The sequence below is a fragment of the Phascolarctos cinereus genome, unplaced genomic scaffold, assembly GCF_003287225.1.
Source record: "Phascolarctos cinereus isolate Bilbo 61053 unplaced genomic scaffold, phaCin_HiC Scaffold_726;HRSCAF=1367, whole genome shotgun sequence".
Taxonomy (NCBI): Eukaryota; Metazoa; Chordata; class Mammalia; order Diprotodontia; family Phascolarctidae; genus Phascolarctos; species Phascolarctos cinereus.
The window spans coordinates 64,405,645-64,432,534 of record NW_027556098.1 but is presented as its reverse complement, the minus strand read 5'-3'; the positions used below and the strand labels follow the sequence as shown (position 1 = coordinate 64,432,534).

Sequence of the window (26,890 nt, the reverse complement as noted above, 5' to 3'; positions counted from 1 at the left end):
AAAAGCCTTTTGGGGACTTTTTTAACTCTAGACTCTCCTGATATGCCTCAACACTTCTCCATGGCTCAATTGGCCCTGAGCTTATCCTTCTCCAAGGGCACTACAACTGTGCTCACCACTTATCCCTAAACTGTCAGGGTGCTGCCCTGTCCCTGCCCAGACTGAATGTGGTAAAGAGAAGTCCTTCCATTTCCCCTGAAAAGTCTAGCATCGAATCTCTATCATGCTCTTCCCATCCCTAGATGATCTCTCCCCCATCCCCTAACTTCCAGCTACAAGAAGACTCTTCCATGGGTGGAGGTGAGCAAATGCCTGAGGCTACTAAGAGTAACCAGACCTAGGTCTCAATGAGGCACCATTGTGGGGGAGGGGGGGCCCTGGGCAATCTAAGGGAAAAAGAAGAACCAAAAAAAAGCAGAGACAGGCAATAAAGGATGATGGGGGAGGGGAGAAAATGGAGAAGAGAAACTACCTGCCTCATAATTTTTTTTAGGTCTAACCCTTCAAACAGGAGCTGATAATGACGAGAGCAGTTGAGACTTACATGACGGAGGCAGGGCAAAGGCACTGAATTTAAGAATCCTGGTTTTACTGTCTACCACCTTCCCTTGGACAAGTCAGATCATTTCTTTGGGCCACAGCCTTTCTGTCCAATGAGTGGGTGGCACTGCTAACTTGCTCCAGAATATAAGATTGTATGGCTCTATCTTTTTTAATCTGCACAGCCTTCCTGCAAGGTATGTGCCACAAATCTTTTTCTTTCCATTTTACAGAATAAGGAAATCATTTCAGAGAGGTTAAGTGATTTGCACGAAGTCACACACTTGTAAAGAATGGAATTGGATCTTGTGTATTGCAAGTTGTATGGTCATCTCACTGCACAACACTGCCTCACCTTGGGCACAGGGACAGAGTAAACATTCAGGGCTGTAGCTTTGGGGGCTGGTCCTTCCAGACTCTCTATATGTACTGGTTGAGCTCCCTTCATGAATGCAAGGTTGCCCATAGCATTGCCCTGGCAATAGTTTTTGATTGGCAACACTTAGTAAGGAAAGGTTAACAGATGTCCCGTCAGAAACATCCCTAGTCATTTCAGTCTCTCTGGACACAGTCGGCCTTCCTTGGCTTCCTTTGCTATTTATTGTCTAGCGCTTGTTGATCATGGCTAACTGAAGTTTCTGGCCTGGCTCAGACCTTAACCTTAACTTATATTCCCATATGAAAACAGAGGAGTCCTTTTGCCAGCCTCTCCAAAGAAATAGTAAATGCTAGCATGTGTTCCACATAATAGCGTCTCTCATTTATATAGTGCTTCATCATTTGCCCAGCAGCTTCCTCACCCAGACAAATAAAGGGATTAGTCCAAAATAACATAGCTTATAAATGGCAGAGCTAAAGTTCCTTATGTGTTCAATGCAAAGTCCAGTCCTGCTTTCTACTAATATCAAACTAGCATTATATAGTTTTAAAACTGGCAAAGCATTTTACAAATATTCTCATCTGATAACCACAATAACTCTGAGAAGTAGGTGCTATTACTATCCATACTTTTACAGGCTAAGAAACTGAGGCAAAGAGAAGGCATGTGACTTATCCAAAGTTACATAGCTATTAATGTTTTTCATTATTAAATTTTTATTTTTAATTTATGGAATAAAACAAGCATTTCTATAACACTGTACAATAAAAATGATGATTGAACATGAAACTGCTATTACACAGCTATTAATTGTCTGAGGTGTGATTTGGACTCATATCTTCCTAACTCCAAGTCCAGTGTTCTAGTCACTGCACCACCTAGCTGCCTAGATACCACTGTCTGGTACCTCTTGAAGCCCAGCACTTATGCACCAAGACCCGAGCTGCCTGACCTGCCCTAACTTCTGGGCTTCCGCACTGAATCAAAGTGAGATAACCACAAAGACAACTCTGCCCCCTACTCCAAAGAGGCTGAATGGTACTTGGGGACAGAGAGGAAAAGAGGAAGAAACAAAAAGCACCAGCTGTCATTCTTACCTCTGACTTTAACATAGAATTTACAAGTTCCCTTGTTTTCAGCTCTGTCATAGACAGTGTACTGGATCTTATGGTGGCCTTCTGGGAAATCTGACCCTGGAGGCAGGCCTTTCAAAATAACACTGAAAGAAAGAGGAGGAGACACCCCAAAGGGATTATTTTCAAACATTTATGGGATACTTACTGTATTCAGACCACTGTGCTTAGAGGTTATAGAAGCTGAAGCTGCATCCTTGTTCTCTGTGGGTTTACAACCAACTTGGGAAGGGAGACTGGGTACACAAAATCACAGCCACCAACACAGGCCAATGCATACAAAATGCCAAAGAGAGAAACAGTCAGTAAAGAAGAGGGATAGGAGCTGAGAGATTACTTTGGATTGAAATTTTCATGGGAGTTTTCACAGAGGAGTTAGGACCTAAAAGATCAAATTGAAATAACTGAAGGAAATAACGAGACATCTTTCAGAGGTTCCCAATTTATTTGGCCTCCTGCCCTCCTTTAAAAAAATTACTCTGTGCCCCCCTGGAAATCTACTTTCTTTAATCCTTTAACAGTTCTTTTGAATTTGCATCATTTCAAAAAAATATAACTTTTTAAAATGACACATCTAAAATTTAATAATTTATTGTAAATTTGTGGAGTTTTTCCTGCACTGAAATTTTGATGACTCAATATTGCATCATGTAACCGCATATTGTAAACAAGTCATCACACACACACACACACACACACACACACACACACACACACACACGCATTCCTGCCAATGCATGCTAGACTTCCTGACAATGTGCCACATGTTGTCCTGCCAGCACTTACTTGTCAAGTCCTCGATCAGTGGATCGGTTATAACTTGCATTTTTGTGTGTTTGTTTGGAAAATAATGTAATCACTACGACATTAACTGACACACAAAAGACAAAACAGTTTTTCAAATTTTTCTTCTCTTCTCTTCTTTTCTTCTGCTTCCACTGCCCCCTTATTTTTATTCAATGCTCCCCAACTACACCTGAGGCTACTACACCCCCCCCATCATTCCAGCACCCCTCTGGCGGAGATATTGCCCACTTTGGGAACCTATGTGACCTAGATAGTAACATCAAGAACAAAAGCATGGACACAGGATTGTAGATTTTGTATTTAGAGAAGGGAAATAAGTTTGGCTGGAGTGGAAGTTTCCTATAGGAAGAGGAGGTACAGACAATTGTCAGATTGTAGATGGTCTTGAATGCTGGTTTCATTTACAATGTTACAGAATCAAGTCCAGAAAAGCCTTATAGGATAAGATTTTATTTTCAGCTTTTATAAGGAAAGTGTTTTTCTCTGACTACCTGAATACATTATCAATAACTGTGTTTCATCAAGGGAGGAGGGAGATGGAGCACGAAAGGAGGAGAGAAGGATAATTCTGGAGCACTGGGGCATAGAGGGCAAACCTGGGGGTTGGGGGGACTCTGTAGAAGGGGGCTCTAGGCAGCCAGAGGGAGGCAGGAGAGTATCTGGTGCTTCATGAAGCACAGGACAGAGAGAAACACGAGTTAGGAGGGAGGCACTGAAAGAAAGTTGGGAAAGTAACAAAGACAAATGCCTCTTACATTAAAATTTAATATGACGTCAGCCCTCTGTGACAAAACCTTCTGAGCATAATTCCCATTATCTTTTCAAACACACAGAGGGACTAACTTTTTGGGGGTTTCTTTCAGTGATACTATGTGGCAAGACACCACTGAAAGATTCGAAATAACCTGGGAACATTAATTCTACTTTGCATGTTACAATAGCCAGAGAGGTCTGAAAAGTTAATATAAAGTTTAAATCTGCCTAACTTACAACTAAAAATGTGTGTTAAACATGCAGGGAATTTAGCTCAAGGTTTCACATATGACAATCAAAGGGGGAAAAAAAGACCACACTGTATAAGAATCCTTGGAAAGCATTATTGAAAAATTCCACCTATCAGCTCTGAGAGTCTTGCTTCAGAACATTCTAGGTGGCTATCAAAGGTGCTCAAGTACCTCTCTTAGTCTAAATCAAAGTAAAAAGAGTTAAAGACAATTCCCTCCTCTGTCCACTTACTAGCTGAGTGCTCCTGGGCAAGTTATTTAACATTTCCTAGACTTTGTTTCCTTATCTACAAAATAGGGATAATAATACCACCTCCCTCCCTCTCGGAGTTGTTGGGAAAATCAAGCGAGATAATACCTGTGAAGTGCTTTGCAAACCTTAAAGATCTGCAGCCAACTGAATGGAATGTGTGGTTGAAGAATTACTTGGCACTGACCCCCAACACGCTATATCTCTAGGTTCGTGCTTTTCATTGGACCCTGTTTTTCACTCAGAGCTATGAGGAGATTGATAAGATAGAGTTTCAGAGCAGGAAAAGCAGGAAAGGCTTTAAGAAAACATTGTAAAATTACTTCTGTAAGATAACCTTTGGTTAGAACTAAAAATTTAGCACAACCTACCCCAAAGCACATTCCCCATTACTCAACACACACACTCATCACTCTTCTCCAGGATAAACTCATCACTGCAAGGACTTTCCTTCCTTCCTTCCTTCCTTCCTTCCTTCCTTCCTTCCTTCCTTCCTTCCTTCCTTCCTCCTTCCTCTTTCCTCTTTCCTCTCTCTGTCTCTCTCTCTTCTTTCCTACGCCTCCTAAGCAGGTATTTTCCTCTCCAACTCACTCTTAGGTGCTGTCTTCCCCATTAGAATATAAGCTCCCTAAAGGCAGAGAGCATCTCTGCTTGTATTTGCATTCCCTGTGCTTTGCATTGTACTGGGCACATAGTGCTTATTGACTGATAGCCTACACAGCTGAGTTAGCCAGCTGAGCAAAGGGTAGTTTGTTTTGTTGGCTTTTATTTATTTATTTTCATTTTCCATAAACAGTTGATTCCCCTGCTCCCCACGGGCATGGGACACATGAGAATATGAACTAAGAGGGAGGCAGCTAGGTGGCACAGTGGATAAAGTGATGGGCTTGGAATCAGGACATTCTAAGTTCAAATCTGCACTCAGCCACTTACTAGCTGAGTGCTCCTGGGCAAGTTACTTAACATCTCCTAGACTCTGCTTCCTTATCTACAAAATGGGGATAATAACACCACCTCCCTCCCTCTCTGAGTTGTGAGAATCAAGTGAATAATACCGTGAAGTGCTTTGCAAACCTTAAAGCACTATAAATGCTAGGTGTTACTATATTTGTAAAGGGCTTTTCAAAAAGTGCTACATAAATATTAGCTATTATAAACTAACCTAGGCTGGTGTCTGGATAACATCAGTCTGTTGCTAGGCCAAGAGGCTATAATTAAAATACCTCTGGGAGGGGCAATACCTTAATTGTTAATAGTTCCCAATATCACAACTAATTGGAATACAGATCTGTAGAAATGGGACTTCAGATTAGCACCTACGTAGATAACCAGAAGTCCTGTTGAACAGGGCAGCTAGGTGGCACAGTGAATAGAGCTCTGGGGCCTGGAGTCAGGAAGACTCTAAGATCAAATCCAGCCTCAGACATGTACTAGCTGTGTGATGCAGGGCAAGTCACTTAACCCCATTTGCCTCAGTTTTCTTATGTGTAAAATGAGCTGGAGAAGGAAATGACAAACCACAGTTGTATCTCTGACAAGAAAACCCCAAATGGGGTCACAAAGTGTCAGACATGACTGAAATGACTGAACAACAACAAGGATCTCAAAGTCAGATCTCCCTTTATCTCCCCATTCAAGCTGAGGGTGGTAATGGTCTAGTTCCTCTTATTTCCACCTTGCTTACAGCATCTTTTTCTGAGTTTTCTATGTTGTAGAGTACAGAAATTGCAAACGCTATTACAGTAGAAGGGGAGGGGGGGTCATTAAAATGCCCTTTTCAAATGTCACTGTTATAACCAGGGCATCTAGATTACCAATGAAAATGCCAAGGCAGATGCAGCTGCTGAGCCTTTAAGAAAATACAACCCTCTAGTGACCCAGCAGAGTCTGGCTCAGTGTTACATGCCTTTCTTACAGGACTTCATTTTTCAGGTGCTACCCATTCTTAAACCCACTGGCTTTGTTTCCTTCCTTTAAGAATTTGAGGTAGGCAGGTGGCCAGTGGTGAAGAAATAAGAAACTAAAGGATGAAAGGCAAAACTTTGTCTTTTTTGAAGAGCACCAAGGAGCAAGAGACATTGTGAAGTTAGGGACTAGGTGTCAGTCCATTACAACTGATGAGGCTGAGATGGCCCCAGGCTCCAGCATGTGTTTGTGCTAAAGTGTAACTAATGTGGAGATAGGGCATTGGTGCCCCTCCCCAGCCACTGACTAGCTATGGCACAGTTTCCTGGGTCCCTGCCCTTCATTCTTCTTTCCCTATTAGGAAACACAGAAAATACCCTTATTTCAAAGGTCTAAAGTCTAAACCATTGTCTTGGTGTCAAATACCAAGTTGTCAGAGGCACAGAAACTATAATACTGCTGCCTGAACCAGATTAAAATGCAGTTGGAAATATTTAACAAAATACAGAAAAATACAATAAGACATAGATAACATTAATATGTGGCTTTCTAAGTCAATATGCAGGCCACAGGGATCCTTGCTGTTGTTGTCTTTCAGCTGTCTGACTCTTCATGACCCCAGTTGGGGTTTTCTTGGCAACAATACCAGAGTAGTTTGCCATTTCCTTCTTCAACTCATTTTGCAGATGAGGAAACTGAGGCAAAAAGGGTTAAGTGACTTGCCCAGGGTCACACAACTAATAAGTGTCTGAGGCCAGATTTGAACTCAGGAAGAGGAGTCTTCTTGACTCCAGGCTCAGTGCTCTATTCACTGGGCCATCAAGCTGCCCCACAGGGAACTTTATGTAGTTAAATGGCCCCATTTCTATTTGAGTTTGACACCACTGATATAGACTACCTCACCACTTTTCAATCTTCTATTATTGCCATATTGGCTCTTTGTCCAAAACTCTATTTAAGTTTGAGCCCTGAGTGTCTTGAGGCCTTGGAATGGAATGCTCAGTTTGATGCAAGTCTGAACTGCTAGCCTGCCTTTGGAGCTAGGGACAGTGAAGGGAGGAGTGAACCCCTATGTAGTTCCCTACTGGCATCTACCCTCCTCCCATAGCTACTACTCACATGTGGCAGTATTGCTTTTTAGGAATAGTTCCTTTCCCTTTCCCCCTAAACCAGGGGTCATCAAACTCCAGGCCAAGGGCCAAATCTAGCCAGCTGACTGGTTTGGTACATCCTACAAGCTGGAGTGTACAACATAAGTTGGTTTGCTGTCTTAATACATAAACCCAAAGGTATGTCTGATTCTTTCATCCAACCCCAAAACATTCCTGGTGTAGTGTCATCGGTCTTGATTCTATGATCATTCCTCCAAAATTGACTAAGGATTTATTCATACTTGGTTTACACCTTTTGATTGTTTGACTGATTCAATCCAGTTAGACAGGCTTTCTTCAATTACATTAATTGGGGTAATACACTATTACATTATTACAAACCTTGCATTATTATTATCTTCACTTTACAGATAGAGATAGACTTCTCCAGAGTTATATAACTAGTAAGTGTCTAAGGCAAGATTAGAGCTCAAGTCTTCCTGATTCCATATGTAGTATTCCATCCACTATGTAACAATGTAAGTCACTTGGCATCATTTTGTATCATAACTATGGTCTAAAGGGGACAACATAATACAGCACGAGCTTAGATCCTGTCTCTGACACTTATAGGTTATGTGGCTATTATCTACTTCACAAGGCTGTTCAATTCCTTCAGTTCTTTCATGGGCTAGTACAGTAGTAGTGGGATCTTCTTCCTCTCCCAAATGGAATGCGTTGTATACTTTAAAGGGCCCTATAAACATTAGTGATAATTTTGCTGTTATTCACAAGTACAAACCTATCACCAATTACAAGTAGAACGATTCAAACTGGGCACCTGACCTACTGAAGAGGACTCAGCAGCAATATCACTGGATATATGGAATAATATGATTATTAAAACTAAAATGATCATTCACTTACTCAGTCAGAATGCCGTCGGCAGTGTCCCTTCCCTCCGGAGTCTCCCAGAATACCCGGACAGTCAGTTTATTGGGCTCTGCTATCCGCTCCTTCACGCTAGGGCACTGAATTCTAGGAGGCTCCACATCTGCTCAAGCGATCAAAAAATTCTAACTGTCATCATTAAGGGACAAGGCTTTCAACATTCATGGCCAGAGGGGTAGGGAAAAAATGATCCAGATAGCCCAGCCCACACAGAAACTGTCAACACCACTGCTCTTAATCTTGAGTGTCTTTAAACTCCTCCCTCATTCCTGCCACTGGGCTAGCTTTTCCTTCTCAATTCAGTTTTTTTTTCTTTCCTGCTTTTAGGGTTTTTTAAATTTATTTTTAACACTTTTTTTTAATTTTGAGGTCCAATTTCTCTCCTTCCTTCACATCCCTCCCCCACCTCTTGAGAAGGCAAGCAATACATGGATTACACATGTAAAGTTATGCAAAATATATTTCCATATTAGCAATGTTGCAAAAAAAAAGCAAGAAAAATAATGAAAGTGCTCCAATTTGCACTCACAGAGTTCTTCAGTTCTTTCTCTGGGGGTGGACGGTATTTTTCATTACGAATCCTTTTGAACTGTCTAGTATCATTGTCTTGATCAAAGTAGCTAAGTCTTTGACAGTTCAACATCATTACAATATTGCTGCTACTGTGTACAATGTTCTTCTGTTTCTGCCCACTTCATTTTGCATTAGTTCATATATGTCTTCCCAGGTTTCTCCAAAACCAACCTGCTTGTCATTTTTTATAGCACAATAATATTCCATCACTATCACGTACCACACCTTGTTAAACCATTCCCATTGATAGGCATCCCCCTCAATTTCCATGTCTTTGCTACCACAAAAAGGGATACTATAAATATTTTTGCATAAATAGGTTCTTTTCCATTTTTTTCTGATTTCTTTGGGATACAGACCTAACAGTGATGTTGCTAGATCAAAGGGTATCAAAATTGCTTTTCAGAATGGTTGGACCAGTTCACAACTCTAACAACAAGTCATTAGAGTACTTATTTTTCTATATCCCCTCCAGCATTTATCATTTTCCTTTTCTGTCATGTTAGCCAATCTGATAGATGTAAGGTGGAACCTCAGAGTTGTTTTAATTTGCATTTTTCTAATCAGTAGTGATTTAGAGCATTTTTTCCATGTAACTATTGATAGCTTTGATTTCTTCTTCTGAAAACTGCCTGTTCATATTCTTTGGCCATTTATCAACTGGAGAATGACTCCTATGTTTATAAATATGTCTCACTTTCTTATATATTTGAGAAATAGTTATTTTGTATATTAATAATTGTAAAATTAATAATATGTAATATACATTTCACACACACACACACACACACACACACACACACACACACACACACATATACACATTTGGAGCCATGTGGGCTCCAGGCCAGCCCCCACCCCAGTGTCACAGGCCTCTCCTTCCAACTTCCCAAGTTCTCTTGGGCTGGAAAAATATTTCACCCTGGCCTTTTGTTGACTCTGCTGCTCCAGGAGTTATTTAAAGTTGTTTGGAGAGCTTGACTGTGGTGCTTCCTCTACTCCACCATCTTGGCTCTGCCCCCCTCAATTCAGTTTTGACTAGTGTAACTTAAAATAGATAGGACTGGGTCACCAGAGGACAACTGGGCATTTGCTAGCTGGTAATCTCTGCTTTAGGCAGCAGGGTACCTTTTGGGGTCTAAGAGGGAGGAGGGGAAAGTAGAAAGACTATAGTATATCACTGTCCCCCACTCTCCTGAAAATTAACCTTGAAGCCAGATACCATGGAAATTATCCCGCCTGAACTGTAAAAGTCATTCAACTTCAGTGTATAATTTATACTACTAACTCATAAAATCATATGGGCTAGTAGGGATTTTTTGAGATTTCTGCTTCAGAGGATTTTAACCTGGGGTCTATGAACTTTAAAGAGAGATAGAGACAGAGACAGACAGATAAATTGATAGATGTTGGATAGATAAATAACTATATTTCAATATAATTGGTTTCCTTTGTAATCTATGGATTTTATTTATGCATTTAAAACTTTATTCTGAGAAGGGGGGAAGGAACAAGCTTGTTACTAAGCTTGTTATTGTTATTAATGTATTAAGCACTTACTATGTAGTGGAGGAAGGAAGGAAGGAAGGAAGGAAGGAAGGAAGGAAGAAAGGAAGGAAGGAAGGAAGGAAGGAAGGAAGGAAGGAAGGAAGGAAGGAAGGAAGGAAGGAAGGAAGGAAAGGAAGGAAAGGAAAGGGGAAAAGGAAGAAAAGAAGGAGGTAGAGAGGGAAGGAAGGAAGGAAGGAAGACCAAAACACCAAATACCAAAACAAGGTTATCTCCAAGCATCCTGCTTTCTTTCTCAGCTGAAACATCTGATTTTCCCTTCCATATTATTCTCCAGCAATCTAAACCAATTATTAAACACTAGTGGCGACCATTAGTTATGCAAATTACCACAAATTTCCATCAATGGAGTAAAATGTTGTTACTATAGAAACAGACATCCTTCAAGCTTGAGTCAGTGATGCCACCGGGAAGGATAATTTGAACACATTGAAACCCAAAGTCAAAATCTTAGATTCTAATACCCCCTTGGATGCCAACACAGATGGCATATTTGTTGCATTAGAAATGGACTCCCAAGCTGGGAGAGCTAACTGGCATGTTAAAGGATGTAGTCCAATAAGGCCTGAGCAGACTAGAACTATGGGTAAAATCAAATAATAACATTTAACAATTTAGTAAGATTAAGGTAAAGTCTTACATTTAGGTTCATAAAAGCAACTATGTAAGTATGAGATGTGGGAAACTGTGGTTAGGTAACATTTCATGTGAAAAAGATTCAGGAGTTTTCATGTATCACATATTCAATTTGAGTTCATTGTATGACAGCATAGACATAAAAGCTAATGGGATCTCAGCCTCCATTCTGAGAGGCAGAGTACCCAGGACTATCCATGTCTCTGCCATAGCCAGATCCCATCCTGACTACCATGTTCAGTTCTCATTGGCACATTCTAGGATAGATATTAATGAACTGGAGAACTTCAAAAATAGAGTCAACAGGATGGTAAACAGACCTCGAGGCCACATCATATGAAGAGCCATTGAAGGAACTGGAGATAAAAAATAGTGGGGACATGATAGTTTTCTTTGAAGATCTGAAAAACTGCCAAGTCAAAGGGAAGAGGGGATCAGGAAGGGAACAAGCATTTATTAAGTGCCGGCTATGTGTCAGGCATTGTGATAAGTACTTTACAAATATTATCTTACTCAGTAAGTGTGATGACACTATTTTTTGCTTGGCTGCAGAGGGGAGAAGTAAGAGCAATGGATGAAAAAATCCAGAGAGGCAAATTTAGACTTGATTTAAGGAAAACCTGAGTTTAAATCTTGGTCAGATACTAGCTGTGTAATCATGGACGAGTCATTTAACCTCTGTTTCCTCATCAATAAAATTATAATAATAAATAAATTACAATAATAACATACAAAAATAAAAATAATAAAAATAAATTCCTCCTTCCTAGGGCTGTTACGAAGAAATAACTTTGCAAACCTTAAAGCACTATATAAATGTGTATTTGTTGTTGTTGTTGTTGTTGTTTTTCACCACCCAAGTCCAAAATGAAGCAGGACACAATTTCCCCAGCGCCCCTAAGGTTCTTTGTCTGGTGAGCAACTCTTAGCTCAACCGAGATGACTGTTCTGCTGCTACCTTTATCCTTTCTCTCATCTCTTCCTTCTTCCATGTCATCTTCTCCTAGACTTCCCAAGGCAGGCATGCTCCCTCCCCTGCCTCCTTCAAATTCCTTCTCTTTCACTTCTCCCATGAAGTCTCTCATGGATGGTCCCCAGAAGTTAACACCACCATGACCCTCAATTTTATACAGTGTAGGCTTAATGGTAGTGGGGCTAATTTCAAGGATAGGAGGCAATCTTATGACATAGAGTGAGCAAGGAGGCTGCCCAAGCAGACCACAAGGCAGGGGGAAGAGAAATGAACTGAGATGAAAGAGTTGCTTGGGCGTTATTGGCTTTCCTAAGCACTTGGAACCTTCAGAAAGGCTCTGGCAGCTTCATTTGCTGTAAACTCTATTGCCCAAGGTTGCAAGGCTTTCCAAAAATGATTAAAGACACACATAAGAAAACTCATGAGAACTTCAAGAATAAAAGCCAGCAAACTCAACTATGTAAATATACAACTAGAACCTCATTAGCCTTAAATTCACATTGTGGAAAATCTTTAAAACTTGAGGTCTACATGATCCACTGACAATTAATGTGAATTAAGAAGTGGTGCAGTATTAATGACAAGTTTTTCACTTCCGATGTGAATTAGGAAGGCAGAGGCTACATAACTATGGATTGACAGATCTGGAAAGGACATCTAGTTGTTATGTCCAGAAAGTTACCAAACTGTGCATACCCTTGACTATTATGAGGCCAATACCCCAAAGAAATCAAAAAAAAAGGAAAAAGTGTTATGTACAAAATATCGTACGTAGTTGCACAAAAATATTTATAGTACTTCTCTTCATGGTAGACAAAACAGGAAATTAAGGAGATCTCCTATTATATAATAGCTAAACAAATTGTGGTACATGAAAGTAATGGAGTATGCTTGTGCCATAAGAAATGATGAAATGGACAATTTCAGAGTACACCGGGAAAACCTCTATGAACTGATGCTGACCAAAGTGAGCAGAACTAGAACAATTTAGAGAATGATAATATTATAGAGAAAAATGATTCTGAAAGACTTTAAAGCTCTGATCAGTGCAATGATAAACAAGAAGTCCAAAAGAAGGAAGGTGAAACATGCCAACAACTCCTTAACAGAGATGAGACAGACATTTTCGGACATGACTAATGTGGGAATTTGTCTTGCTGGACTGTGTAGATGTGTATTGAGAGATTTGGATTTTTTTTTTTTGCTCAATGAGGGATGGGGGAGTGGAACAGATTAACAACAACAACAAAAATACTTGCCACCTGAAGAATTTTTTTTTAATTTTAAGAAATCATCTAGTTCAACCACTTCGTTTGCAGATGAGGAAACTGAGGCCCAGAGAAGCAAAGTCATTTGACTAATGTTACACAACTAGTTAGTGAGAGAACCAAGCAGGTAAGTGGCATGGTAGCTAGTGTGTTGGTAGTTAGTAAGCTGGACTTGTAATTAGGGATACATTAGTTTAAATTCTGCCTCAGACATTTACTAGTTGTATAACCCTACATAAGTCACTTAATCTCTCTCAGCCTTAGTTTCCCCATCTGTAAATGAGGGTTAGCCTTGAAGGCCTTTCCAGTTCTAGATCTACAAACCTGACTTCTTGCCCCCTACCCGTTAAACCACCCTGCTTTTCAGCTGTCTGATTTTTGCATTCCAACATACATTTGCCAGACATGACACAATCAGGACCTCGAGGTTTTAGAAAACAATCTGCCAGAGACTGACTTTTGCTTTCAGCGCCAATGTTTTTGCCTCTCCAAATGAATCTCTGCAAATAGCACTGTTGACCCCAGGCAAACTTTTGAAGGAATCATCATTTAACCCAACACCAGCAAGTCAATTGAAATGCTAAAAGATCCTCAATATCTCATTATACACCACCTCCTATAGGAAGCTGTGCCTGACCTCCTAGTTGGCCAGCTCAGGCCTTCTTCAAATCAACTTGCACTTCTCTATCTGCATGAATGTTGTATCCCCCACCTCCTTGGGGATTGTAAGCTCCTTGAGGGCAGGCTGTTGAGGATTTTCTCTTTTCCTCTCTGACATCTCAGAGGTGTACCTCATAGGTGCTTAATAAATGTCTGTTGAATTAAATTAATTCTAGAGCTGTATTGAGGCCACAGAAGTAGGCCAGTTGATATCTTGTGCATTCCCCTGAACAATTAAATGTTTACTCTAGATTAGTTTTGGTTTTTTTTTCAGGCACACAGTTTTATTGCCTTAGGCTTTGAAATTTCCTTCAATTTTTTAAAAATCTTTTTTTTGGCTTGAAACAAAATTGTTGGGCTATATATCCAAAGCAGAGTTTCCAATCCAGGGCTTTTTTCAGTCTTTGCTGCCTGGTATTGTTCTGTAAGCCAAGGGTATACTTTGTTTAAATGGATTAAGAATAGGGGAGGGAGAGGTGGGTGATCCCGTGAAACAATTCTTACTGAAGTCTAGGTCTACTTTTAACTGGTAGTGAATATTGTAGCTGTTTATCTGTTTTGGTTTCTGAAATAACCGGGCATTTGTGCAGGCTGCCAGAAGTGCTCCTAAGTCTGTGTGGTTTGGATGAGGGAATTCATTTTAATTCGTGGCATTTTCAAATTATCCAGACCACAGGGCTGACCACCTCAGAGTACAAAGCCAATCTCTTCTTTCGTCTCTTCTTTGGACCTCAAAATGTGATCCAAAATATGGCAAGATGCATTGTCCAAGCTTTATTTGTGGAAACCTTGGAACCATACACACAGCCATGATGTGTCAGATCCCAAAATAGGTCCAGAGGCCCACAAAAAGAAAACAACTGTATTAGCCTAATTCCATATATTAAATTACAAAGAAACAAATGATTCCCTTGAGGAAGAGGAGGATAGCAGAAGGGAGAGTAGATACGCTTCAGGTATCTGTGATCAAAATCAGGAAAGAGTCTGCCTATCTACTTTCTCATTTTCCATTCTTCTCCAAGTGATTTTAATAATAATTATAACAGGCACACTTTGTGTTCCAGACCTTTGCCTGATAGACTGAAAAAGCTATGAGCTGAAAATCACTCTCCCCTTCTAAAGCAGGGATAGCTCCTACTCTCTCTTCCCCTGGTAGTCTTCCAAGGCCATCTGGTTAGTTTGAGGGCATGTTTGCTTGTGTTTTTAGAACAATCAGCACTTTCCCCTTTATTCTGTGAGCTCTGGAAAGCTGAACAGGACTGAACTCAGAAATCTTCTTTGCCACAATTGGTGAGGCAGAAAGCTTTCACAATCTCCCTCTCTCCCACCTCCTTTTGCCTGAGAGGGGCAAATCCTCCAAGATTTGAAGGAAGAGTAGGTGGCACCTACTAAGTCACAGAGCAGAAATTGAAAGCAATTTCCATGATGAGAGACAAAATAAAAGGGAAAGTGGGGCACCATTTGGACCTGAACATTTGGCCTTCATTCACCTTTCTCAAGTGAACTGCTCCTGAGAATTCTTGGCATCTAAAGCTTTTCTCAACATGGCTTCAACCTACCATTCCAGACTTTGTATACCTTGGTCTCCTTTGTGTACCTTTGCTTCAGCCAAACTGGCTTTCCTGCTGTTCCTCACACGTGACAGTACATCTCTAGTCTCCACTGACTTTGCACTGACTGTCCCCCATGCCTGGAATACTTTCCCTCCTTCCCTCCATCTCTTAGAATCCTTGTTGTTATTCAGTCATGTCCTACTCTTTGTGACTGTGCAGATCATACTGTCCATGGGGTTTTCATGGCAAAGATACTGCAGTGATTTGCCATTTCCTTCCCCAGTGGATTAAGGCAGAAAAGAGGGTCAAGTGACTTGTCCAGGGTCATACAACTAGCAAGTCTTTAAGGTCAGATTTGAGCCCCAGGCCCAGCACTCCATCCAATGAGCCATCTAGCTGCCCCTTAGAATCCTAGTTTCCCTCAAAGCTCAGGTCAAATGCGACTTTCTACCGGCAACGTTTCCTGATTACTCACTCTCTCACTCTAGCTGCTAGTTCTTTCCACCCTTCCCTCCCCCTTCCTGAAAAAAATTTACTTTGTATTTATTTTTTATAAATTTGAATGATTATCTAATTCTCTCTCTCTGTCTCTGTGTCTCTCTCCCACTCCTTCTCTCTCTCCCACTCCTTCTCTCTGTCTCTCTCTCTCTTACTCCTCTCTCTCTCCCACTCCTTCTCTCTCTCTGTCTCTCTCTCTCTTTGTCTCTCTCTCCCACTCCTTCTCTCTCTGTGTCTCTCTCTCTTTTTCTCTCTCTCCCACTCCTTCTCTCTCTCTCTCCCACTCCTATCTCTGTGTCTCTCTCCCACTCCTTCTCTCTCTCTCTCTCAAGTTCTTTGAAAATACAGGCTTTTGTCTTTTTATCCCCAGAGCCCAGTGCCTGGCACATAGTAGGTGCTTAATAAATGCTTGTTGATTGAAAGGAACCATTCTACTTGTATCCACCAATGATTTTTATTTAATCAAGAGCAGACAGATTTCATCAAGGGTCTGTGAAGTCATCATTGTGGGAACTCCCTCTACCAAGCTCACAGCCTAGCTATGATTTAATAGATCAATTTTGGAGAACCACTTGGGGCTCAGAGAGGTTGCTCATACTTACAAAGGTAGTAAGTGAGAGAGACAGGATTTGAACCCAGGTCTTTCTAACCTCTCAATCCAGCATTCGGCTGCCTCTCTAGAAGTTAAAAATGATTCATGGAGAAGGGGAGTAAAATGTTTTTGCTTTTTTTCTAGTCCACAACTAAAGGAAACTCTCCAGATTTTTTAGATAAATACCTGACAAATACAGGCCATGAAGGAAGCTGAACAATGGAGCTGAGTGATGAATTAGGCCTGTCCTTCCTGCTAAACCGATACAAGAGGCAATCACACAGGTCGCCTCCATGTGCTCGGGGGTAGATCTGTGACAGAAAGGTTCTAACTTTGGGCCGAGCCAGTCAGCTGGCTGTGGGATCAGAGTTTCTGATTGATACTACTGTGGCCAAAAGCAGATGCTGCAGCTCATTAGTCAGTCCAGCCATACCTTACATGTTCACAGATTTAGACCCAGACAGAATCAGAAGACCTTATGGGGTTGTTGTGCATACAGCACTGGACCTGGAGTCAGGAAGACTTAAATATAAATCTAGGGTCAGAGTCTTATTAGCTGCGTGACCCTGGGCAAATCACTTAAATTCTGTCTACCTCAATTCCTCACCTGGAAAATGGAGATAATGATAGCATCTACCTACTAGGGTTGTTGTGAGGATCAAATGAGGTAATAAAGTACTTAGCATAGTGTCTGGTATACAGTAGGCACTTAATAAATGCTTGTTTCCTTCCTGCTGGATCTAGGGTTGGAAGGTACTTCAGAGGGTCATCTAGTCCAGGACTTCTCGAACTTTTTCCACTTGCATTTCACAGTGTTCCTTGGAGCTGGTTGCATAGCCTGAGGGCATGTGCAGTGCAAAGTGTGCATGCTTTGTGTTCACAGCCAAGGCTGCAGTGAAGTGTGATGCAACATGGGCAAGAGCTGCCAGAACACCCCGGATTCATTACATGCTTGATTTTAATTAAATTTAATTAATTAATTAATTTTTGGTCATTGCCCATTCAGAAAGCTTTTACTATTGCCAAATTTTTCACGACTCCATATGGGATTGCAACCCATAGTTTAAGAAATGCTGATCAAACCCCCTCATTTTATAGATGAGTTAACTGAGGCCTAGAGAAGTTAAATGATTTGCCCAAGGACACACTGAGGAAGGCCTCAGTGGTCATCTAATCCAAACTCCTCATTTAACAGATGAGGTGACGAAGGCCCAGAGAAGTTCTCAGTCAATCAATAAATATTTATTAAGCATCTACTATGTACCAGGTACTTTCCTAAGTACTGGAGACACAAAAATAGGCAAAAGACAGTCCCTGCTCTCAAGAAGGTAATCTAATAGGGGAGAAAACATGGAATCTACCATGTACAAAACAAGCTACATGCAGGATAAACAGGAAATAATCAATAGAGGGAAGGCCTCTTTATTAAAGGGGATGAGGAAGGGGTAGGACTTGGGTGTACTTGAAGGAAGTCACGGAAGGAGAGATGAGGAGGAAGAGCATTTCAGGCATGGAAGACAGCCAGTGAAAATGGGAGGTGGGAGTATCTTGTTCCAGGCATGTCAAGGAGGTCAGAGTCACTGGATATGTGAGGTGGGGGCATCAAGTTTAAGAAGCCAGGAAAGATAGTTGGAGAGGAGACATTTTATAAAGGGCTTTAACACCCAACAAGGTTTTATATTTGATCCTGGAGGTGATAAGTCGTCACTGGAGTTTAGGAGGTGACATAGTCAGACCTGTGCTTTAGGAAGGTCACTTTGATAGCTGAGTGGGAGATGGACTGGAGTGAGGTGATACTTGAGACAGAAAAAACAATGGGCGGCTGTTTCAGTAGTCCAGGGGTAAAGGTGATGAGGGCCTGTACTGGAGGTGGCATCAGAGGTGTCAGAGGAGAGAGGGAGGCATATGCAGGAGATGTTAAAAGGTAAATTCAACAGGTCTTGGCAACAGATAACATATGTGGAGGAGGGAGTGAGATGTAGAACATGACACCCAGATTTTGATCACAGGGGACTAGAAGTGGTGCTATTAGTTATTCCCATTTTACAGATGAGGAAATGGAGGCAAACAGAGGTTAAGGGACTTGGCCAGGATCATACAAAAGTGTCTGAAGCTGGAATTGAACTCAGGTCTTCATGACTCTAGGTCTACTGCTCTGTGCACTGTGCTACCTAGCTGCCCCTGGAAACAAAGCTACTGATAATGTGCCATAGAAATACAAGCTAAGTGTGGTGCACAGAGAGCTAGATTTGGAGTCAAGAAGACCTTGATCAGATTCCTACCTCTGACATTCCTTTGTTGTTCAGTTGTGTCTGTCTCTCCATGACCCCATTTGGGGTTTTCTTGGCAAATATACTGGAGTGATTTGCCACTTCCTTCTCCAGCTCATTTTACAGATGAGGAAATTGTCTCTATAGAGAGACAACAGCAGAGAAACAAAACTATAAACCAATATCCCTAATGAGCAGTGATACAAAAAATACTAAATATTAACAAAAAGTCACTGTATAACAAATTAAAAAGATTATACATTATGACCAGGTTGAAAATATACTAGGAATGCAAAGTTCATTCAATATAAGGAAAACCTATTAACATATAATAGACCCTATTAATGATAAAAATAATTTTAAAACACATAATTATATCAATAAAGTGTTGAAAAAACTTTTAACAAAATCCAACACTCACTTCTGTCGAAAACAGTAGAAAGTTTAGGAATAAATGGACCTTACCTTAATATGGCAAGTAGTATTTATTTAAATATAAGAGCCAACTTTGTAAATACTTGAAAAACATGAGATGCTTTTTCAATAAGACCAGGGATAAAGCAAGGATATCTATTTTCACTTTTACAATTTGATATAGTTCTAAAAATGCTAGCTATATAGCACTATGGAAAGATAAAGAAATTGAGGGGATAAAAATAGAGAAACAAAAAGCAAAATTGCTATTTCTTAAAGATGACATAATAGTCTACATAGAGAACCCAAAAGAGTCAGCTAAAAATTATTTAAATAATAAACTCATCAATTCAATTCCAGAATATAAAATAAATCCATATAAATTATCAGCATTTCTGTATGTTACCAACCAAACTCAACAGGAAAAGAAAGAGAAATTACATTCAAAATAACTACAGAATGTACAAAATGTGTAGGAGTCTATCATGAAATATACAGAGGAAAAACTATAGAAATACAACTACAAAATACTCTTTAAAGAAATACATACATAAATAATTGGAGAAGTATCAATTATTCATGGGTAAGCCATGCCAATATAATAAAAAATGACAATATTGTTTAAGTTTCTTTACTTATTCAATACAGTATTAATCAAACTACCAAATAATTACTTTACCAAGCTAGGGGAAAAAAACTGATTAAAAAATTCACCTGGAGTTTAAAAAAAAAGTTCAAGAATCTCAAGAAAAATAATGAAAAACAGTGAGAAGGCAAGAGACCAAGAAGTATCGGATGTCAAGTTATATTACAAAGTAAAGCTCTTTTACAGTGGACAAACAAAAAAAAAGTTGATCAATGGGACATATAGGATCACAAGATACAAAACCAAATGAACATGGTAGCAGAAGAATGATAAACTGAAAGACTTTATCAGGATAAAAATTCAACATCTGACAAAAACTGTTGCGTAAACTGGAAAGCAATCTCACAGAAACTATTCATATCATATACTATTATAAACTCCAAATGGATACATAATTTATACAGAAAAGTCTACATCATAAATAAGAAAAAAAGGAAAGGAAATACCTTTTACAACTATGGACAGATAAATCATTAACTCAGAAAAAAAAAAGTCTTTGCAATAAGTTTTTTCAGTAATCTCTGACATCTAATATCCAGGGAACTGATTGAAATATATAAGAATTAGAACCAATCTCCAATATATAAAAGGACAAGGGATATGAAGAGGAAATTCTCAAAAGAAAAACAAGTTATCAATAACCATATGAAAAAAATGCAACAAATTGCAAACAACTCCAAGGTTCCACCACAAATCCATCAGATTGGAAAAGGCGACCAAAAGGAAAATGCCCATTTTGGAAGGATCTCTGGGGAAAGAGGCATACTAATGCACTGCTATTCAATCTGTGAAGTGGTCCTACAATTCTGGAAGGCAATTTAACTATAGGCAAAAAGTCACTAAATTATGCATACCTTTTGACCTAATAACATATTCCTCAAAGAGACCAAAGAAATATAAAAATATTCATAGCAGTAATTTTTGCTGGAGCAAAGAACTCAAAACTCAGAGAATTTCTCTCAATTGGGGAATGGCTGAACAAATTATAGTACATGAATTTAAATAGAATTCATTGCTCATTAAAAGATGACTGAGGGAACATTTTCAGAGAAACCTGGGAAGACTTGTGTGAAATGGTGCAGAGTAAAGTGAACAGAATTTTTTTAAAAATGTACAATGAAAAACAACTCTGAAAGACTTGGGAACTCTGATCAATGTAGTGATGTTGTTGTTCAGTCATTTTTAGTCTTGTCCTACTCTTCATGACCCCACTTGGGTTTTTCTTGGCAGAGACACTGCAGTGGTTTGCCATTTCCTTCTCTAGCTCATTTTACAGAAGGGGAAACTGAGGCAAACAGAGTTAAGAGATTTACCCAGGATCACACAGCTAGTAATTGTGTGAGGCCAGTTTTGAACTCAGGAAAAGGAGTCTTCCTGACTCCTGGCCTAGCACTGTGGCCCCACCCTGATCAATGCAATGACCTACCGCAACTCCAGAGGACTGATGAAGCATGCTTTGTACCTCTTGACACAAAGCTGACGAACTAGAGGTGAAGAATGAGGCAAATATTTTCAAACCTGGCCAGTGTGTGGACATGTTTTGCTTGACCATGCCAAGTTATTGCAGTGGAGGATTTGTTTTTTTGGTGAGATTTTTCTTGTTTTTTGTTTTTCTTTTGGATGGGAAAAACTGAGCAGAACAGAGAGCTAGGATTATCAGTGCCAAAAAAAGGAAAGAAAAGAGCATCAATGAAGCATTTAAAGAAAATTCACAGAGTAGATCGGAAGGCAGTTTAGAGGACAAGAAGACAAAATGAGGCAAAATGAGGAGCTAAAGTGATGGATTCCATATATACTTTAAAAACAACAACAGTGTAAGTGAGGCAATGGATACAGTAATGGGCCTGGAGTCAACAGGAAGACTTGAGTTCAAATCCTGTTGTAGACTACTACTAGTTGTATGACTCCAGCCAGGTAAGATGCTTAACCTCAATAAATCTCAGTTTTCTAGTTCGTCAAATGAGGGGTTGGATTCGTTGGCCTCTAAGGTTCCTTCCAGGCCCAAATCTGATCTTATAATCCCAAACTATACTTAACATACTTTGCACTTTCTGTCACAGTCCTCTTTTCTTTTATACATGTGGAAATGTTCGTTTTTGTGGGTACTTATCAAAAAAAGAATAATAAAAAATTATAAATTAGAATGAAAAGGTATCTAGGTGGGAAACATCATTGCTTCTAAACAAAGCATATTATGCCTGTGCTTTTCAGAAGACTGGAATGTCTTCTTACCAACACACATGGCTGGTCTGCCACTCCAAGACTTGTTGTCCAGGCACACGACTGTGCGTTCTCCTTTCAGCATGTATCCTGGGGTACAATAGTACTCACATCGGGAGTTAAAGTATGCACCATCTATGCATTTAAATCCCCCATTAGCTGGCATAGAAAGGATAGGGCATCGCTTTTCTGGAAGAGAAAATCAGATGTGAGCTATCTTTTATTTTCTATCAAGTGATATCTCTTATGCCTAAGAATTCTACCATTATTCAGGTGAGATACTAGAACATAAGTCCAAATAAATGGCTTAAATAAGCAATGATTATGAAATTTCCCCCCTTGAACTTGAACCTTTTCTAGACAAATATCATGGTGCTTCATTATCATGAACCACATTCAAACGGTAAAATGTACCTGTTATATTTATACTCTGGCCTCTCCAATCAAGGACAGTTTTTGGTTTGTTTGGTTTTTTTACTTTTGCAACCCCAAAAGCCCCTAGTTACATGCCAAATACACAAAGAAAGTTGACTGCAAATAAATAAACACATTAAGAAGTCACAATGGACTCAAAAGGGAATAAATGACTCACGTTTACACAGAACCTTGTCTGACCACCTTCTGTTTGGCTGGCAAGTCAGCTGGGAAGAGCCATGCAGCTCATATCCCTTGCGACACCGAACATCACATCTTGTCCCCAAGACATTTTTGTAGTATCCTCCATGAGGCGCTCTGCAGTACACATCACCATACTTAACTTTGATGGGAGAGCACCACGGAGTGTCTGGGAATAACAGAAACAAGAAACACCTGAAGAGAAGTTTTCTAAAATCTGCTGCTACTTCATAATGACTACTGGCCTGTCCCAGAGAACTGGACTCCGAAGCCTCCACTTATTGGCCACTCACTATTTACTGTCTACTAGACTGTCAGCTCCTTGAAGGCAGGCAGTGTTTCACTTTTTTTTTTTATTGTAGTCCCAGGGCCCGGCACAGTGTCTTACAAATGGTAGGTGATTAATGAATGTATTTTAAAATTAAATTGAAAAATAAACTATTAACAACATTTGCATGTTTTATTCTCCCCAGTTAGAGTGAAAGCTCCTTGAAGGTTTATATTTATGTAGGTAAACCCAAATATCTTATATGCAGAGATTACACAAGTAGAATAGCAAGAATGGTTTAGAATAACTAGATGTTAAAGTCACTAAGTCCAACCCTTTCATTGTACATATAAGGAACTTTTGGAGAGGTGAAGTCTCTTTGTCAAGGTCACACAGATAGTGAGTGGCAGGGACAGGATTCAAACCTAGACTCATAGGATCCTATATTTAAAGCTAGAAGGAACCTCAGAAACCATCAAGTCCAACATATCCATTTTACAGATGAGGAAACTGAGTCCTAGTGAGATTAAATGACTTGTTAGTAGATATCAGAGTCAGGATTTGAACTTAGGTCTTCCTGATTTCAATTCTAACACCTTATCCACTAGGCCATATTAGCTCAAACTCAGGCCTCCTCCCTTTCAATTCCAGCACTCTTCTCATACCTAATCACATTTTTGTACATGCTACATAGTTCCAAGCACAGTGTCATGGCGAGAACAAGCATTCAATAAACATTGGCTGGCTGAGTGACTTTGGGTTTACTTTCAATATATGCAAACTTCCTTTGAAAAAGGCCTTGTTGTAAACAGAAGGTTCGGTTTTCAGCTCATGCCATTAATTCATTTGGCCTAGCTTCTTTTGGAGCATCAGTGCTAGAGGACGGCCAGCATGATTATAAGTTCCCCTTCGGACCTTATACCATGTGAGCCTACATAAAGAGCTGCAGTCAAAGCATGCTCCCCAAACATCACAGAACCAGGGATTCAGGACAGGAAGGGGCAGCATGTAGTAATGTAGAAATCATGTAGTTCACGTAGCATGTAGTAATCACCTAGTTCAATGCCCCCCTTTTTAAAGAGGAGAAAAGGAAGGCCCAGAGAGACAGTGATTTGTCCAATATTACCCTGATATTAAGTCGCAGACCAGGAAGGTCACTGACAAATGAATACTCAGTATTTTTTCTCCTTGGTTGCCCAAAGAGTTCAGATGACCACACAAAACCACGTCTCTGTCCTGGTGAGCTTCCTTCAAATGATGGAGGACAGGGGAAGGGAAGGGAAAAAACAAAACTAAGCGATGCTAGATGTGAGCTGGAAAATCCCTCATTGAGGAATGCACTGATTCCAAATGATTTACCTACCAGGGAAGAGGGCCCAACAGTTCATATAAACCTGCTAACCTCTGCCTTCACTCTTCCATTTCAGCACTGAAGTCTAGCTCATTGCCTCAGCCCTGAGCACCTGAGCTTTTTAAGGTATGGAGTAAGGGTGCCACCATGTGGACACTGAATGTGTGGAGAATTAGTTTTCATTCAGGAATATCCAGAGGATTGGCTTTAATACCCCTGCTCAGCAAGAGAAACCATTAACCTCCCATCATGTGTAGTATTTCCTTGAGTAGCATGAATACTTTATCATTCCCCTTAGCAAACACAAGCATCCTGTAATATGCAGCAAGTATCTGTGCCTATCAAGGCCAACGGTGAGTAATTGGATGTCCCGAGAGGGAATGACAATATCAGCACTTCAGCAAGAGCCAAGAGTTTGATTAAGCAAGACCGTGAACTGATACACGCAAGGTGGGTCCCCCTCTCAGGGTCTACAGCCCCACACAAGGAGACTTTTGTGCCATATGAGGAGCAGGTGAAGAAACTAGGGATACTTAGCCTAGACATGAGAACACCTTCGGGGAACGTCAGAGTTGTCTTCCAGTATTTGAAGGGCTGTTACATGTAAGTTAAATAAGATTAACTCTGTTTAGCCTCAGAAGGCTTAACTAGGAGCCATGGTAGAAGTTGTGTGAAGGCAAATTTATGTTTTATCTAAAAGCTTTCAAACAGTCAGAGCTATTCAAAAGTTAAACAGAAGGAAGGGAATATATCTTTTCTTCCTGAAAGACCTGAATTAAATTCAGGATGAGCTCAGGTATGTTGGATGGGACTTTTTTTTTCCAGGTATAGACTAGGATTAGATGGTCACTAAGTCCATTCCAACTCAAATTCTGTGTTTCCAGAGTTTCACTCCTTGTCCCTCTAAAGGTTCAATGTATAATATATATGCATATGTGTGTGTGTGTGTGTATATACATGTATATATATATGTATATATACAAATTTAAAATATACCAGGTATAGAATTTATAAGAAGCAACATGGCATGGTAGAAAGATGGCAGCCCTTGGTGTCAGGAAGGCCTTAGCTCAAGTCCTCAGGGCTTCTGCCACATTCTAGTTGTATTACCAGGTCTCTTTACTTCTCTGTGCTTCAGAAACTAAGATCATAAAATTACAAAAGAGTTGCTGAGTTGCATCAGCAGAGGGTGTTTCCACACTGGGAATCCCCTCCATTGATGAACTCTAGACCCAAGGTAAAGAATAGCATAAATGGCCTCTTTCTTTGCTATAAATCTCAGTAGACAAGATCTCATTAGACCAGAGATGCTAAGTGCTCTTTAGAGATGGCTTGATCAGGTTTAAGTTCACATTCTAGGACCCAGATTTACTCTAATGTAGACTAGAACATGTGCTAAGTGCATTTGTGAAAGGTGCAGACTAAACGTACTAGTATGTCCCAGAAAGGAAAGATCATTGCCAAATCACCAGCTGAGCTGGGAGTGCTAGGCAAAGACTCAAAATTCCCCTCTGGAGGACCCAGAGAAACACTGAAGAAAAGATCTATCCATCTTCCTTATGCTCCCTTTGCTCAGCTCATTTCTTCCATCTAATGGCTTCTAATGGGTCAAATAAGATAATATTTGTAAAAGCACTGAGCACAGTGCATGGCACATAGTAGGCTCTATATTAATGCTTATTCCCTTCTCTTTATCCTGACCCTCTGGACTGAATGAATCAATTTTATAATCTGGCCTCTCCCTTTCTACAAAGAATCTTATAAGTCTTTAAAGGAAAGCTTAAAATATGCTATAAAATGGCCATTGCAGGCAGGATCAACAACAGTTTACTCCTTATTTTTAATTTATGTTATGCTATACACTTCTGTTAAACTACGTATAAAATTTTTTCAAAAGAAAAGCATGCATAGTATGGTGTCCTACACTTACCCAGATATACAAGCCCAGAGATCTTGGTGCAGTTTGAACTTAACGGTGTCATACTTTGGACGTACCTTCAGTCTCTCCTAGCATCGATGGTAGTATAACATCTAAATGCAATGTTGTTTTTCAACATGCGTAAATAAACCTCTGTGTCCTTTTTACTGCTCAAAACTCAGCTGCCATCAGATTGGCTTACTTTTTATAAGGCAGATCTTTGAGATGATCTTTTTTCAAGTTACCAGCATTACAATGACAGTAATTAATATTTCAGCTGAATGACCTGAATTCAATTTTTCAGACATAAGCATTAGGATAAAGTGAGTTGAGAATGTATTTACGCAGGTTAGAAGGACCTTCTTTTAAACAGACATATCAATCAGGGATAAAGTTAGAAAAATTTCTAAGGCATCTCTGTATTTTTTCTTGGTCTGTTTTTTTTTATGAGAAAAGGGCAAATGAGCAAAATAGAAGCTCATTATTTAAAGAGACAAATACACTATATATTTACACGTGTGTATGTATATGTATAGGCATGTATATACACACAAATATACATCTACACATACATATATCTATATGTATGTATGTGTATACCTATATACATACATGTGTGTGCATAAAATACAGGGTGCTTGGGGTTAGTATTCATTTGGATCAGTCTTGTATACTTTTTGCATCTCCAGTTCTATATCATGTGATTTAGTGTTCACAATGATACACTAAGACTCGTAATCATGGAGGAAAGATTCAATTATTTTCACCACATTGTAGTTACTAAACACACAAGATGAGCACTAATGTAT

The 26,890-nt window shown here is 39.8% G+C and overlaps 1 protein-coding gene across 2 annotated transcripts in view; it reads right to left on the bottom strand.

Moving 5' to 3' along the window:
• SRPX (sushi repeat containing protein X-linked) overlaps window positions 1-26,890 on the bottom strand; it is a 95,823-nt gene that overhangs the window by 11,748 nt on the left and 57,185 nt on the right. For both annotated transcript variants that reach the window (XM_020979631.2, XM_020979630.2), the window contains exons 3-6: window positions 22,522-22,713; window positions 21,942-22,118; window positions 8,037-8,163; window positions 2,017-2,138 (exon numbers count right to left, since the gene is read on the bottom strand). In XM_020979631.2, coding sequence (XP_020835290.1) covers window positions 2,017-2,138; window positions 8,037-8,163; window positions 21,942-22,118; window positions 22,522-22,713 — 618 coding nt within the window. The remainder of the gene's footprint in view (window positions 1-2,016; window positions 2,139-8,036; window positions 8,164-21,941; window positions 22,119-22,521; window positions 22,714-26,890) is intronic.